The following is a 13563-nucleotide window of genomic DNA, read 5'->3' on the forward strand; positions in this document are numbered from 1 at the left end:
GTAAGTAAACAGCCGTCATGGCCAGGATCCCAGCCAACCTGTGTTGTCTATGACAATATATAACTTATCATAAACCACCTGCCTAATACTGTGTATGTCCTCCTCATGCTGCCAAAACAGTTTAGTTTGCAGAAAATCCTTTAAGTCCTGTAAGTTGCAAGGTATGGCATCCATCACATCTCACAGATGCTCAACAGGATTAAACTCTTTGACATTATCTTCAAACCATTCCTGAACAATGTTTGCAGTGTGGCATGGCACATTATCCTGCTGAAAGAGGCCACTGCCATCAGGGAATACTGTTGCCATGAAGGAGTGTATATGGTCTGCAGCAATCTATAAGGTAGGTGTTATGTATCAAAATAACATCCACATAAACAAGAACAACCTATTCTTGTTGAAGGAAGATACACATTTTCCTCATTGAAAAAATGTCCACATAAATGACAAGACCCAAGGTTTCAAAGCAGACCTTTGCTCAAAGCATCACACTCTCTCTGCCAGCTTGCCTTCATCCATAGTGCATCTCTTCCCCAGGTAAACAACACAAGATCTGAAAGAAAATGTGATCCATCAAGCCAGGCCACCATCGGCCAATACTCCAGGGTCTAAGTTTTTATGCTCACATTCCTATAGTAGGTTCTTTCAGCAATGGACAGGGGTCAGCATTGGCACTCTGACCCATCTGTGCTTACACACACCCATACGCAGCAAGCTGTGTTGCACAGTGTGTTCTGATAACTTTCTCAACAATTTGTGTTACAGTGGCTCTTCTCTGGGATTGGACAAGATGGGCTAGCCTTTGCTCTCCATATGAATCTCTGAAGTTTGGGCACCCATGACCTTGTCACCAGTTCACCGGTTATCCTTCTTTAGCCCACTTAGGTAGGTACTAACCACTGCATACCAGGAACACCCTAAAAAACCTGCCATTGTGCGGATGCTGTGACTCAGTCATCCAACCATAACAAATTGGTCCTTGTTAAAGTCGCTGAGATCCTTAAGCTTGCCCATTTTTTCTTCTTCCAACACATCACCTTCAAGTACTGACTGTTCACTTGCTGCCTAATATATCCTGATAGGTGCCATTGTAATGAGATAATGAATGTTAATCACATCAACAATTTTAATCTTAAGGTTAATCATATTGTAGGAAGCATACAGAATGGATAGGCGGGGAGGCCTTGAGGTAACATAAAGGCACCCTGGTTGGATTTAACACCTTCACCTTGAAAGAAGAGGACAACAAAGGACTGTCCCTGGAGAACGTTCATTCCCCCCAGGTGCTAGATGGCAGCAATCCTCCCTACTGGTGCCCATTCAGGAACCAGCAGGGAATGCCTGGAGTTTTAGTTCAGCAGCACAGTAAATTGTCCAAATTTAGCATTTCAAATTAGAATTGATCTCTCACAACTGCAGTCCAATGTAAATAATAGTCTTTATCAACATACAAAACCAACTGGACAGGACCACACAAAAAAAGTTGGTTTTATACAGTTGCCTATGTACTTTTGGAACTGAAAGAATAAATATGATTTTATCACTGGCTTTACATTTTTGTTTTGTTCTTGTTTCTATAAAATAAAAGTAAAGACTTCAAGAATGTATGGTGGACTGTGTGAATTTTCAAATGTTAGACTAAATTGTTACAACAGTCATTTTTTACTATTAACAAACTAATAATACAAAAACATGCTCTTTATCCATTAGTTGTAGTAGAGTACTACCTTAAACTGTACAGCCTCTGGTTAAAGGCTTCAATTATCTAATTTTATTCTTAACATCTACTGTATATGTAGAGGACTTGTGTTTAGCTATATATATATGGATTTTGGAGGGCTTGAGTTTTTTTGTGATAACAAACAGTATCCCAACAGTTTGGATATTTAGGACATTAACCTATTGATTCAAAGACACCATATTCATACTCTTCTCTTTTCCTTCCTAGCTTTTTGAAATGTGAAGGAAAGCCAACTAGATAAAACCTACTTCTGTAAAGGAAAGACACTCTGTGCAATCAATGACACAGACATTAACGGTAAACAAATAAATATACAAAGCAGACAATTAAATCACCTGTTTTCCCCATTTTCATTTTCTATTTAAATGAAATAAACTCTTTGTGAGTGGCTCTCTGGTGTCACAGCTATACATCAGTGACTTCACTCAAACTCACTTTCCGACACTACACCACAATGTAAAATTTTTACCTAAGTGATAGTTGACCTGTGCTGTGGAGAAAGATTTGTTTCCATTTGGAATAAAAAAGTTTCTGAATAAGCAACCAGAATTTATACTTTATTGCATAAAGCACAAAGCTGACCCAGTTCAATGAAGTGAGTCCTGTTAGTCCAGCAGTACCTCATTTTAATACAATCTCCTATCATGAGATTACCTCACTCTGTATATTTTTCTCATTATTATCTGACTCCTACATTCCTGTGTTTTTGCCCAGTCACCAATATTTTCTAATGCTTAATAAACATTGATAAGTTTCTAATGGATATAATTGCCCCATTATTGGCCACCATTACCTTGACAAAAAAATGGATATCAGACCAAAAGAGTGACCCCAACTCCTATTTACCTGTCTCATTCCTACCCTCTGGCTTGTAAATTCTATCAATTTTTCTTGTGCTTAATAGGCATAAATAATCTCCTAATGGACATGATTACCCTCTTTACATGCTGAAGCTACCTATTGCAATATTTGATTCAATTTTTAATTTAATTAAAAGACTTTCATTACTTATAGTTTTAATTTCTATACCTGGAAAAAAAATATTTACTATTCCAGCATTTCTGTGTTTATGTTTTAGATTCCTTCATTTTTTAGATATGTGAATTCTACTTAATGTTTGGGCTTAAATGCAAAAATCTGCGAACAGAATATTTTGTGCATACAGAAGATATTCACAGTTTGAAAGCTCTGACCTCAGTCTAGTTATGCGCATACATTTTCAAACGGTTAACTTTCCTTTCAGGAAAACAACATAATAAATATTCATGGGGCATTATTTATTTTCAGTGAGTCTAATAAGCATCCTTTTATCACTCAAGTAAAGTTATAATAACGTTGACGGCCATTAAATCTAAGCCTTTGTTAGTTAATCACCCGTCTCACATTGAATCTTTCCCGGTACTTCCAGAATGAACAAAGAACAGCACATGGAGAAACAGTCCAAAGATCGATCCTATCTGGGCTGTTAAGACTAGAAGATGAGGTACATTTAAGGTTTAGATATGCTTATATCCATTTTTTATGGGCTCAACGCATCAGTGCAAGCTTCCAACCTCCCAACTGGGGCTCTTTGCTTTACATTAGAGTACTAAATACATAGGAAAACAGTACTTCACGGTCTATCCATGTGTACAGGCAGAAGGCATACAATGCCGTGTCTTGGATATCAAATATTATAACCAGCAGCTGCCTTTGTTTCAGTCCAGTAATGTCTGAGCTGTCTTAAATCGAAAGACTTCAATCACGAAAGTTCCGTTAACAGTTCATGTCAAATGCTGTAGCGCTATTTACATGCGATTTCATCTGGGGCGTTTCACTTTGAAATAATCTGTCTTAACTCTTTTATGGAGCTCAGACTTTTTTTCTACTCGTAGTATGTTTGCGTACGACGAACTTCAGTAAAGTCATTTTAGGTGCAAAATGAAAGACATGGAAATCACACATTTAGACAAATTAGGGCTCTTTGGATGCACATGACAACCTGGTCTTGTTGTCTCTACTCCAATGACTAGGCCACACTATCACAAGAAAAACTTTAACTGTACATGGGTAATGTCATCATTTTGATTCAGCTGTATACATCTGTTGCTGTATATTAAAAAGCGCAATAGAGCACAAGGAACCTGAATTAGTGACTTTATTAAATTTACAAATTCTTTTTAGAAATAATATTTTAATCGGAATATTCTCCAATCAGACTAATCAACTTTAATACGATGTAGGGCAAACCTAACTTGGGTTGGGGTTGTGGGAGAAAAAACAGAAGGAACATCCTTTCTAGACATGAGAAGAACGTGCATGCTGTATGCTTGTGTGTTTGCAAATCCACACCATTTAACCTATCCCCACCAGACTTTTCAACGATTCCCCATTTGTGCTGGGGAAGAACACTGTGTGTGTTTCATTATGATACAAAAATGCCCCTAGGAGACAATTTTGTAGATTTGGCTTAGGCATGCCAAGTTCCTCTTCACTGTCGGTTTAGTTAGTGAAATTTGGGCAAAATGTTTACCCTCAGGAATTTATTTAGTGACCACACCTGCAGTTTATTCCATGCTGGGCAGCACCAGGCACACATGCTAGTATTAAATAACATTCAGTTTAACAAATTTGCAGTTTTTTTTTAATATATTGTGTGGTTGTAAACGTACCTTGGAATTCTTTAAAATTTCTTTAATAAAAATTTTATAAATAAGGTTCCATTTGTTTATTTCTGTCTGTATTTTAATTAATTATAATCATTGCTTACTGCAAATGTAAAAAGTATTTAAAATCAAGACTAATTAATATGCCACATAAGTTTCTGATTAAGAGATAGGTTCTTAAAATCTGCATCTACTGCATTTGCTGCAATATTTTAATACCTTAGCAACATTTCATGACAATAAATTATACATTTAAAACTATCAATTTTTGACATCTTATGCAGCATTGTTCTCTGAAAAGCTTAATCCTAATCAAGCAATACTGAGGCTTAGGCAACATCAAGCTCTGGAAAGCATAGAAGTTTGTAGCAAGGGACATTTAGCTCACAATTTAGATTTGCCTGCAAACCTCATAGAATGTTTGCTAATTGTGGAAACAGGGAACCTAAGTGGAATCTGTCAGAGTTAAAAAAAAATATATACAAGACTCCCTTATTTTAAACCAGAACTTTGATACAGAAGAGTTGATTGCCCCAATTTTAAAACGCGTGTTTAAAATTACACATATGACTGCATGACTACACATTGCTGTAACATTCAGTAATTGACAAGTTTGCTGACAGCTGTGGTGGGCTCGATCTCAGATAAAGTGTAGAGTTTGTCACGCTGGTATCAGGACAACAGTCATCTCCCAAATGTCAGCAAAATGCAGGAGCTGATTGTGGACTTTGGGAGAAAAAAACAGAAGCTGTTATTGTGCTTTATATTCCTTTTAAATGTTAAGTCTTGGAGTTAAGCAAGTAAGCATTTCACTACATATTGGACTGTATGCATAATGTGTATGTGACAAATAAAATGTAACTTATTTATTTTTTACAGTGAGAAAAAAAGTAGGTTTATACATAGAAAAACTGTACTTTATTTGTCCCAAGGGGAAATTTAGCTTTTATAGTAACTCAAAAACTCTAGAAAGATTATATTATATAATAATATAGATATCCTCCTTCAAACATACTCAAGAATTACAAAAAAGAAGAAAGAATATCTGAATTTTCTGTTGGTAAAGAGAGTAGTCAGAGAGAGGCATTATAAAGGTGTTTTGCTGTAGGTATGATGGAGCCCCAGTAGCATTTCTTGACAGACTCCTGCTGAATAATTAGTTGACAAATAGCAATCAATGATAGTGTACCTCGGATAGATATTCACAATGGCCATTAGTTTTGTCTTCATTCTTTCCTTCACTACTACCTCCAGTGGATTGAGAATGTGTCCCATGTGACCCACATTAAAAGAATGAAGTCTCTTAAGAAAAAAAGAATTTGTTCTTGTGGGGTACAGCCCAGACACAGACAGACAGACATCGTTTTAGATCACCACACATGCTTCATTTACACAATTTACAAATATACCACACAACTCAGTGCCCCTGCACCAATCACCCTTAAGTCCAGACCTCACACAATGCCTCTCTTCACCGCCTCCACTCCTCTCCTCCAGGCTTCATCCTCTTCCACCCGACTCCAGCTGCCGAATGGAGGGAGGCGGCCTCTTTTATGTTCACTCGGACCTGCTCCAGGTGCCTCCCGATGAACTTCCACTGGCACTTCCTGGTGCGGTGGAAGTACTGGCTGTGCAGGTGTCCCTGGTCTTCTTTCCCAAAGCACTTCCGGTATTATTTATTGTATCAGTATGCTGCTGCTGAAGAATGTGAATTTCCCATTGGGATTAATAAAGTATCTATCTATCTATCTATCTATCTATCTATCTATCTATCTATCTATCTATCTATCTATCTATCTATCTATCTATCTATCTATCTATCTATCTATCTATCTATCTATCTATCTATCTATCTATCTATCTATCTATCTATCTATCTATCTATCTATAGGGTTGAGCTTTCAAGCTCCTTTCCCGTGGTCCCCATAGCCACCAGGGCAGTCGCCCCCTCATGGTCCGGAGGAGGCATAGTCCCTCTTCCTGGCGTCCTGCCCCCGCCTGCTTGCCACAGTTCTTTCTCGTATAATTCCTCTCTGTTGTGAGACCAGTCCAGCATGTCATTGATGTATTATTATTATTTTTTGTACCACCTTCATATAACTCCCTGAATAGTGACTGAGTGTAGAGGTTCTTTAACGCAGTGAAATTCAATAACCATATCCAATAGATGTTAGTTAGGATAATAAGGGTAGAGTGTGAAAATAATGGGTAGATTAGGGCATAACTACTGTATTAATGCTATCTTTGTAGGCACTCATTTTAACAGAAGCAGTTTACTTTTCTGAAAACTGTTTGGAAAATACTTTCAATTAGCAAATTAATTAGGGTATGTTAAAACACTGTTGTAGTAAAAAAGATGCTGCACAGTGGCTTTTTAAAATTTTACCCCTTCAAGCAAATACATTGGAGATCGGGAAATGATGCAGCAAGTAGCACTGCTGTTCCATGGCCATTACTCCCAACAATGCTATACCAAACCAGTGGGTTATATAAATAATTTGGTGGACCACAGTAATTTGCACATTGACAGTAATTTTCACTTCCTTTTAGACATGCTCAACTTTAAACTTTACTATTGCTATTAATTATATAAACACAACAGAATCTAACACAGGATTTCATTTATTTTTATTTAAACACAGCAAATAATATGAAAGTAATATCAAACAATGCAAAGGTTTGTTTACAAGAACTAGACCAGTTAAAAGCATAAAGAAAACCTTGAAATGTAACATTACAAGTGGGGTTTGCTTGGTATTTTATTCTCAACTGAATTTTTCCTGCAGTTTAGACAGAACTTTCATTGTTATTTACTTTTGAATATCTGCATATTCCTGTTTTTAACAATCCAAACTATTTATGTAACAAGTCTATTATCAAATTTTACTCTTAACAGTTTTGTTTGTATTTCACTCCTTTGCATCTGTTACTCCTCCTGCACTTATGGAGAATGTTGCCTCATTCTCTGGCATATCTGGACTGTAAGAAAAGAAAAAATATATTCTGTCACACTGTACTGCTTGTATTTAAATTAATAAAAAGCTAAATTTGGGGGTGGTAATTGTAATCTTCAGGCTGGGATTTGGTGTGTACAGTAGGGCTGTTAGATCAAATGTCATTATTCAAATGTAATTCAAATCCATATAAAAAAAATATTCAAAGGCAAACACTGACATTAAATTGTAAAGGAACACCTTATTTTACTAATTTGGGCATTGTGTTACTCCAGGCACACTATCTGTAATACTTCTGTATTTATATGTGTTTTGCAAATCCTTTCCACAAACATCATTTTTATAATTTTTAATTATAATTATTATTGGTAGCTTTTTTACTGAACTTCTCTGCTCTAAATGTATTTTTTTGCTCCTAATCCTGTTTTACTCTTGAACTTGATATCCCTGAATTGCCTTAATACTTTATATTTAAACAATTAGTCACTCACATAGAAACAAAAAATATTTCCTTTCTCATTAAACATAATAAAATAATAACTGCAATATTTTCGATTTACCTATTATTACAACAGCTTTAAAATATCCATTTTAAGGAATATTTTCCTTGTTAGGAAAGCATACTTAGCTACCTCAACCAATGGGTGTTTTTTGGAGGCTGGCAACTTGACACATAATTCCTAAAACAATGGATTAATGAAAAATAAGTATGAAGGTTACATGTGTTATAATTTTGCTGCATGTGTAAAAGGGGAAAAGAATCTCATTTAGTTTAATCCCATATGTTATTTTTTGACAGCACTCTGCCACTCTACACTCTACAAACTGATCAAAATGGTCTGCTCCGTACATATGATCTACCTTCCACAAACTTTTTTTTAACTATAAATTAAAATTTGTGATTTACTTTAATATTTTGCAGTGTGTTATTTTTACTTAGGAGCATAATTTTTAAGTTGATGTTAATGAGAGTGTTTGCCAAATAAAAAGATGCAATAAAAAGGAAATACTTAAAGATCATTACAACACAACATTTAATCAATTCAGTAACTCCGTATTGAGTAATTTTTTATGGTTGTCATATATGCATTACAGGCATGTGAAGTGTCTCAGTTCAGCTTTTCTCATTGACCACATCACTTTCTATTTCCATTTTTGTGAAGGGCCATGCTTTGTAAGTGCATGAGTCATAAGCACTAAGTGCTTTTCAAATGCACCCCAAGAAAAAAGTAAAATCATTAATAATAATGAAACATACAAAGACGCATTAAATACAAGCACACATGTAGTATCATTTAGAGCTTTTAACCTTCATGTGACTATATTTGAATACTTGCCTATTTTTAATTTAGTATTCAAACTCTAATTTTTGTATAATTTGACATCCCTAGTGTACAGGAAGTAACCAGAAAGGAAACTAGTAGAAACTTAAAACATTTGAGAAATCACAGGGGCTAAGAAAAGGGAAAGCTGAAAAAAAGGTCATGGATTTTAATCAAAAGTCACAAAATCAAGCATGAAAATCGGAAATACTAAGCAAAGGCAAAGTTGGGAAAACACATAAAAAGGTCCTAAACTAATTTCTTCTTGGAAAACACCTTTTGCAATAAGTAAAGAAAGGAGTTAATAGTAAAGGATCTAAAACCTGGACACAGAGACATGTGTATCCTCATGTACTAAAATGATGTTGTCATCTTGTGAGAGATTTAGCGGCAAAAGTCACGTGACCAACAAACGGGCCTGGCAAGGGTAAGTAACACTGCACCACCCAAGGCAAAATAACAAATTGGCATCACTTGTGGGGGTGGTGGGTGTGTGTTGTAACATATAATGTTTATGTTGTAACAATATAACATTTGGCTTATAAATGGAAGTGTGTTTAATAAGAATACATTTAAAATTTTACATTTTTTGGCACAGAGTGGGCTGGGATATACAGTAATCCCTCGCTACTTCGCGGTTCACTTTTCGCGGATTCACGACTTCGCGGATTTTTAAATACAAGTGATTGCCCGCCTATCGCGGAAGTTATGTTCCAGACCCATCAGCAACAGGAGAAAATCCGTGATATAGAAAGACCATATAAATAAACATTTTTTTAGTTTAAGCCTTAAAAATACCCATCCCACATGCTTTAAACACATGTAAACTTATAAAACACACTTTGTTAGCACATATGATATGTGGATGTCGGGCTAAGGATATGAGTAACATCTCACTATTATAAAACATTTTAACTTCACGCAAGACAAGACAGTGAGACAGGAAAATTGGTGATGTACACCTAAAAGCCTGATTGTACAGGCTTTTTAAATTATTGACACGCAGAGCGACAAGCAGCACAAACCCAGCACAAAGTCCACTTCTCCTTAGCGTTCATTCAGCTCCCCACCCCCTTGACAATGCGAAGTGGCAGGAGCCTATTGCGCTTCCGGGGAGGGGGGGGGGGGTTTGAGCGAAGGTGCGTTCAGCTCTCACACACCCACACACACACACTCCTCAAGCAGAGCGACAAGCAGGCATTTTGGCAGAAGCAGCACAAAGTCCATTTCTGCTCAGCGTGAGTTCAGCTGCCCCCTTCACAAAGCGAGTGCAGACACATTGACGTCTGATCGCTGCGTGCAGGCAGTGTGCAGTGTTGGTCTGAGGTGTTTAAGAATGTAGAAAGTGTTTAAGAGCATAGGAAGTGTTTATAAGAGCGTGGGAAAGGTTAACAAGAGAGTGAGAAAGGTTTATAAGAGTGTGGGAAGGGTTTATAAAGCCTTAAAATATGTATAAATAATAAAATAAATATAGGTCGCTACTTCGCGGATTTCACCTATCGCGGGGGGGGGGGGGGGGGGGGGGGTTTTGGGCTCTGGAACGTAACCCCCGCGATAGGTGAGGGATTACTGTACTGTCTTGGCCTCACCACTATGCACACATGTCCATTCCATTGAAATGGTATTTTATTATCATTAAAGTTCTTTGTTAATACAGCAATGACACTGGCAAGAGTTTTTAGACGTTTCCCCTCATTTAAGGGCCCAAACAATCTAGCAACAAATTGTTTGTCTCTCTAAACAATGTTAAATAGCATTTAATTTCATACTAGTAGAGTCAAACACCATTTTATCCTGGATCATTAAACTCTTAACTACCATACAGTCATCAGTCACTTTTGACCAACATACAATTATGTTAGTACACTACCATCAATTTATATGACCAATATAAAATTGCAGACTCTTCTGTAGCTCAGTTACTTGCATTGTCTAGTTGTTGCTTCTGTATAGCACATATTGTATATTTATATTTCACTAAATGGTAGATAAAGAAAACCAAGCTTTTCTAAGTTTGATGATTCGCAATTTCACTTTTGATATTGCCTTGTTTAGTGGAGTGTATCTGCTACAATATGTCCCACTTACTGCGCTGTCACTGCATTTTTCATTTTTCTGCAAAAGTGAGAATTGCAGCAAATTCTTTTTAGTGTATTATAAACTACAGTTTAATGATAATGAATTGAGCTGAATCCATCTGAATATTTGCACACATAACAAATTTTGTTGGAAAATTTTCTGTGTGCATGTACAGCTGTAGAATATACAAAAACAACATTTTTTAAATACATTAGTTCAATATCACCATTTTTTACAAAGCAAATGAACACTTGGCATGTACATATACTTATATACACACATTAATAATCTGCATATTTGTTTGTAAATTTTTCATATCTTGTATATTGAAACTAGTGCAAATGTAAGTTGCACTCAACAGTAACTGCCTCAAAAAGCCTTATCTCTATGATTTTTATATATAAAATTAAGTATAAGCCCTAAAAGCAATACAGAAACTTGTTATTTGCATATCTTTTCTTAATTACTGTTGTCATCATCTTAATAAATCCCAACCACTAACTTCTATTAAATACACAAATGCAAATCTTAACCTGTCATAAATCTTGGCGATGCGCATTTCTCCTCTTCCTTTTCTAAGACTGATTCTGGTTGTGGAAGCATGTGCCAAAATGTGTCCCCCTATTGGTTTCTTTGGATCAGCCTGGAAACTGTGAAAATAAAACAGCATACAGTACAAGGAAGGCAAGAACACACAGAATGTTAGTCCTGAAATTCAAGAACTAAATACATAAATAAGAGCAAATAAATCAGTGATATAATGACGGATCATTATAACTGAAGATATGGGTAATGCGATTCCATTTTTGTTAATCTATGATTTTATTTTTTATTGATTTCAGGGTCAGCACAAAAATCCATAATTAAAACTGCATATTACTAAATTCTGTATTAATTATAATGTTATATTGAATACAATAAAGTAACCACATTAAAATGTCCTTCCCCAACAATTTAACAAACGATGGAAAATGGAAAAAAATAGAGATAGTGAATGTAATTTAATAAAAAATAAAGAAAATGAAAAACAGAAACAGAGAATAGAATAAAAAGAAGCATAGTAAAGAACAGACAGTCAAAATGACAAATTGCAATAAGGCTTACAGTGTTTCAGTGAGATCAATGATTACTTTAAAACAGTGGTAATCATATGGTTGAAAAATAACTTAATTGTTTCTCATTGTGTATATTTCTCACCAATGTTAGGTAACATAAGACATTGGTTACAGTATACTCTACACTAGATGAGTTAGGATCCCTCTTACTTATCAAATTGACAGAGTAAGCTTGCGATTCAGTGAAGATAATCACATTTGAGAATTCACATTAAGCAATGGTGTGCCATCTTGCCAAATGGCACAATAGGCTACTTTGCAGTTCAGTATGAAATAAGCCAAAGGTATAGTAAAAACTCATGTTTAAGGGAGGCAGGTGTTCACAAATATCTAATGCAGGCAAGTTCTAATCTGGGGAAAAATTTGATAGAAATACATGTAATATGCACTACTACACTGAATTAGACCATTATCTTCTTCTTTCAGCCGATCTCATTAGGGGTTGCCACAGCGGATCATCTTCTTCCTTATCTTTCTGTCCTCTGCATCTTGTTCTGTTACACCCATCACCTGCATGTCCTCTCTCACCACATCCATAAACCTTTGCTTAGGCCTTCCTCTTCCCTGGCAGCTCTATCCTTAGCATCCTTCTCCCAATATACCCAGCATCTCTCCTCTGCACATGTCCAAACCAACGCAATCTCGCCTCTCTGACTTTGTCTCCCAACCGTCCAACCTGAACTGACCCTCTAATGTCCTCATTTCTAATCCTATCCATCCTCATCACACCCAGTGCAAATCTTAGCATCTTTAACTCTGCTACCTCCAGCTCTGTCTCCTGCTTTCTGGTCAGTGCCACAGTCTCCAACACATATAACATAGCTGGTTTTACTACCGTCCTGTAGACCTTACCTTTCACTCTTGCTGATACCCGTCTGTGACAAATTACTCCTGACACTCTTCTCCACTCATTCCACCCTGCCTGCACTCTTTTTCACCTAGCTTTCACAATCCCCATTACTCTGTACTGTTGAACCCGAGTATTTAAACTCATCCACCTTCGCCAACTCTACTCCCTGCATCCTCACCATTCCATTGACCTCCCTCTTATTTACACGCATGTATTCTGTCTTGTTCCTACTGACCTTCATTCCTCTCGTCTCTAGAGCATATCTCCACCTCTCCAGGGTCTCCTCAACCTGCTCCCTACTATCGCTACAGATCACAATGTCATCAGCAAACATCATAGTCTACGGGGACTCCTGTCTAATCTCGTCTGTCAACCTGGCCATCACCATTGCAAATAAGAAAGGGCTCAGAGCCGATCCCTGATGTAATCCCACCTCCCACTTAAATGCATCTGTCACTCCTACCGCAGACCTCACCGCTGTCACACTTCCCTCGTACATATCCTGTCCAACTCTTACATACTTCTCTGCCACTCCCAACTTCCTCATAAAATACCACAGCTCCTCTCGAGGCACCCTGTCCATATGCTTTCTCCAGGTCCACAAAGACGCAATGCGACTCCTTCTGGCCTTCTCTATACTTCTCCATCAACATCCTCAGAGCAAACATTGCATCTGTGGTGCTCTTTCTTGGCATGAAACCATACTGCTGCTCACTAATCATCACCTCACTTCTTAACCTAGCTTCCACTACTCTTTCCCATAACTTCATGCTGTGGCTCATCAATTTTATTCTCCTGTAGTTACTTCAGTCCTGCATATCCCCCTTATTCTTAGATATCGGCACCAGTACACTTCT

At 36.9% G+C, this 13563-nt stretch overlaps 1 protein-coding gene across 1 annotated transcript in view; it reads right to left on the bottom strand.

The window, feature by feature from the left end:
- Positions 1 to 7068: 7068 nt before the first annotated feature.
- dmc1 (DNA meiotic recombinase 1) overlaps positions 7069 to 13563 on the bottom strand; it is a 31372-nt gene continuing 24877 nt past the window's right edge. The window contains 2 exon segments of the mRNA XM_051934889.1: positions 7069 to 7365; positions 11275 to 11391. Coding sequence (XP_051790849.1) covers positions 7296 to 7365; positions 11275 to 11391 — 187 coding nt within the window. The 3' untranslated portion in view covers positions 7069 to 7295.

This window comes from Erpetoichthys calabaricus, chromosome 12 (genome assembly GCF_900747795.2).
Source record: "Erpetoichthys calabaricus chromosome 12, fErpCal1.3, whole genome shotgun sequence".
Lineage (NCBI taxonomy): Eukaryota > Metazoa > Chordata > Cladistia > Polypteriformes > Polypteridae > Erpetoichthys > Erpetoichthys calabaricus.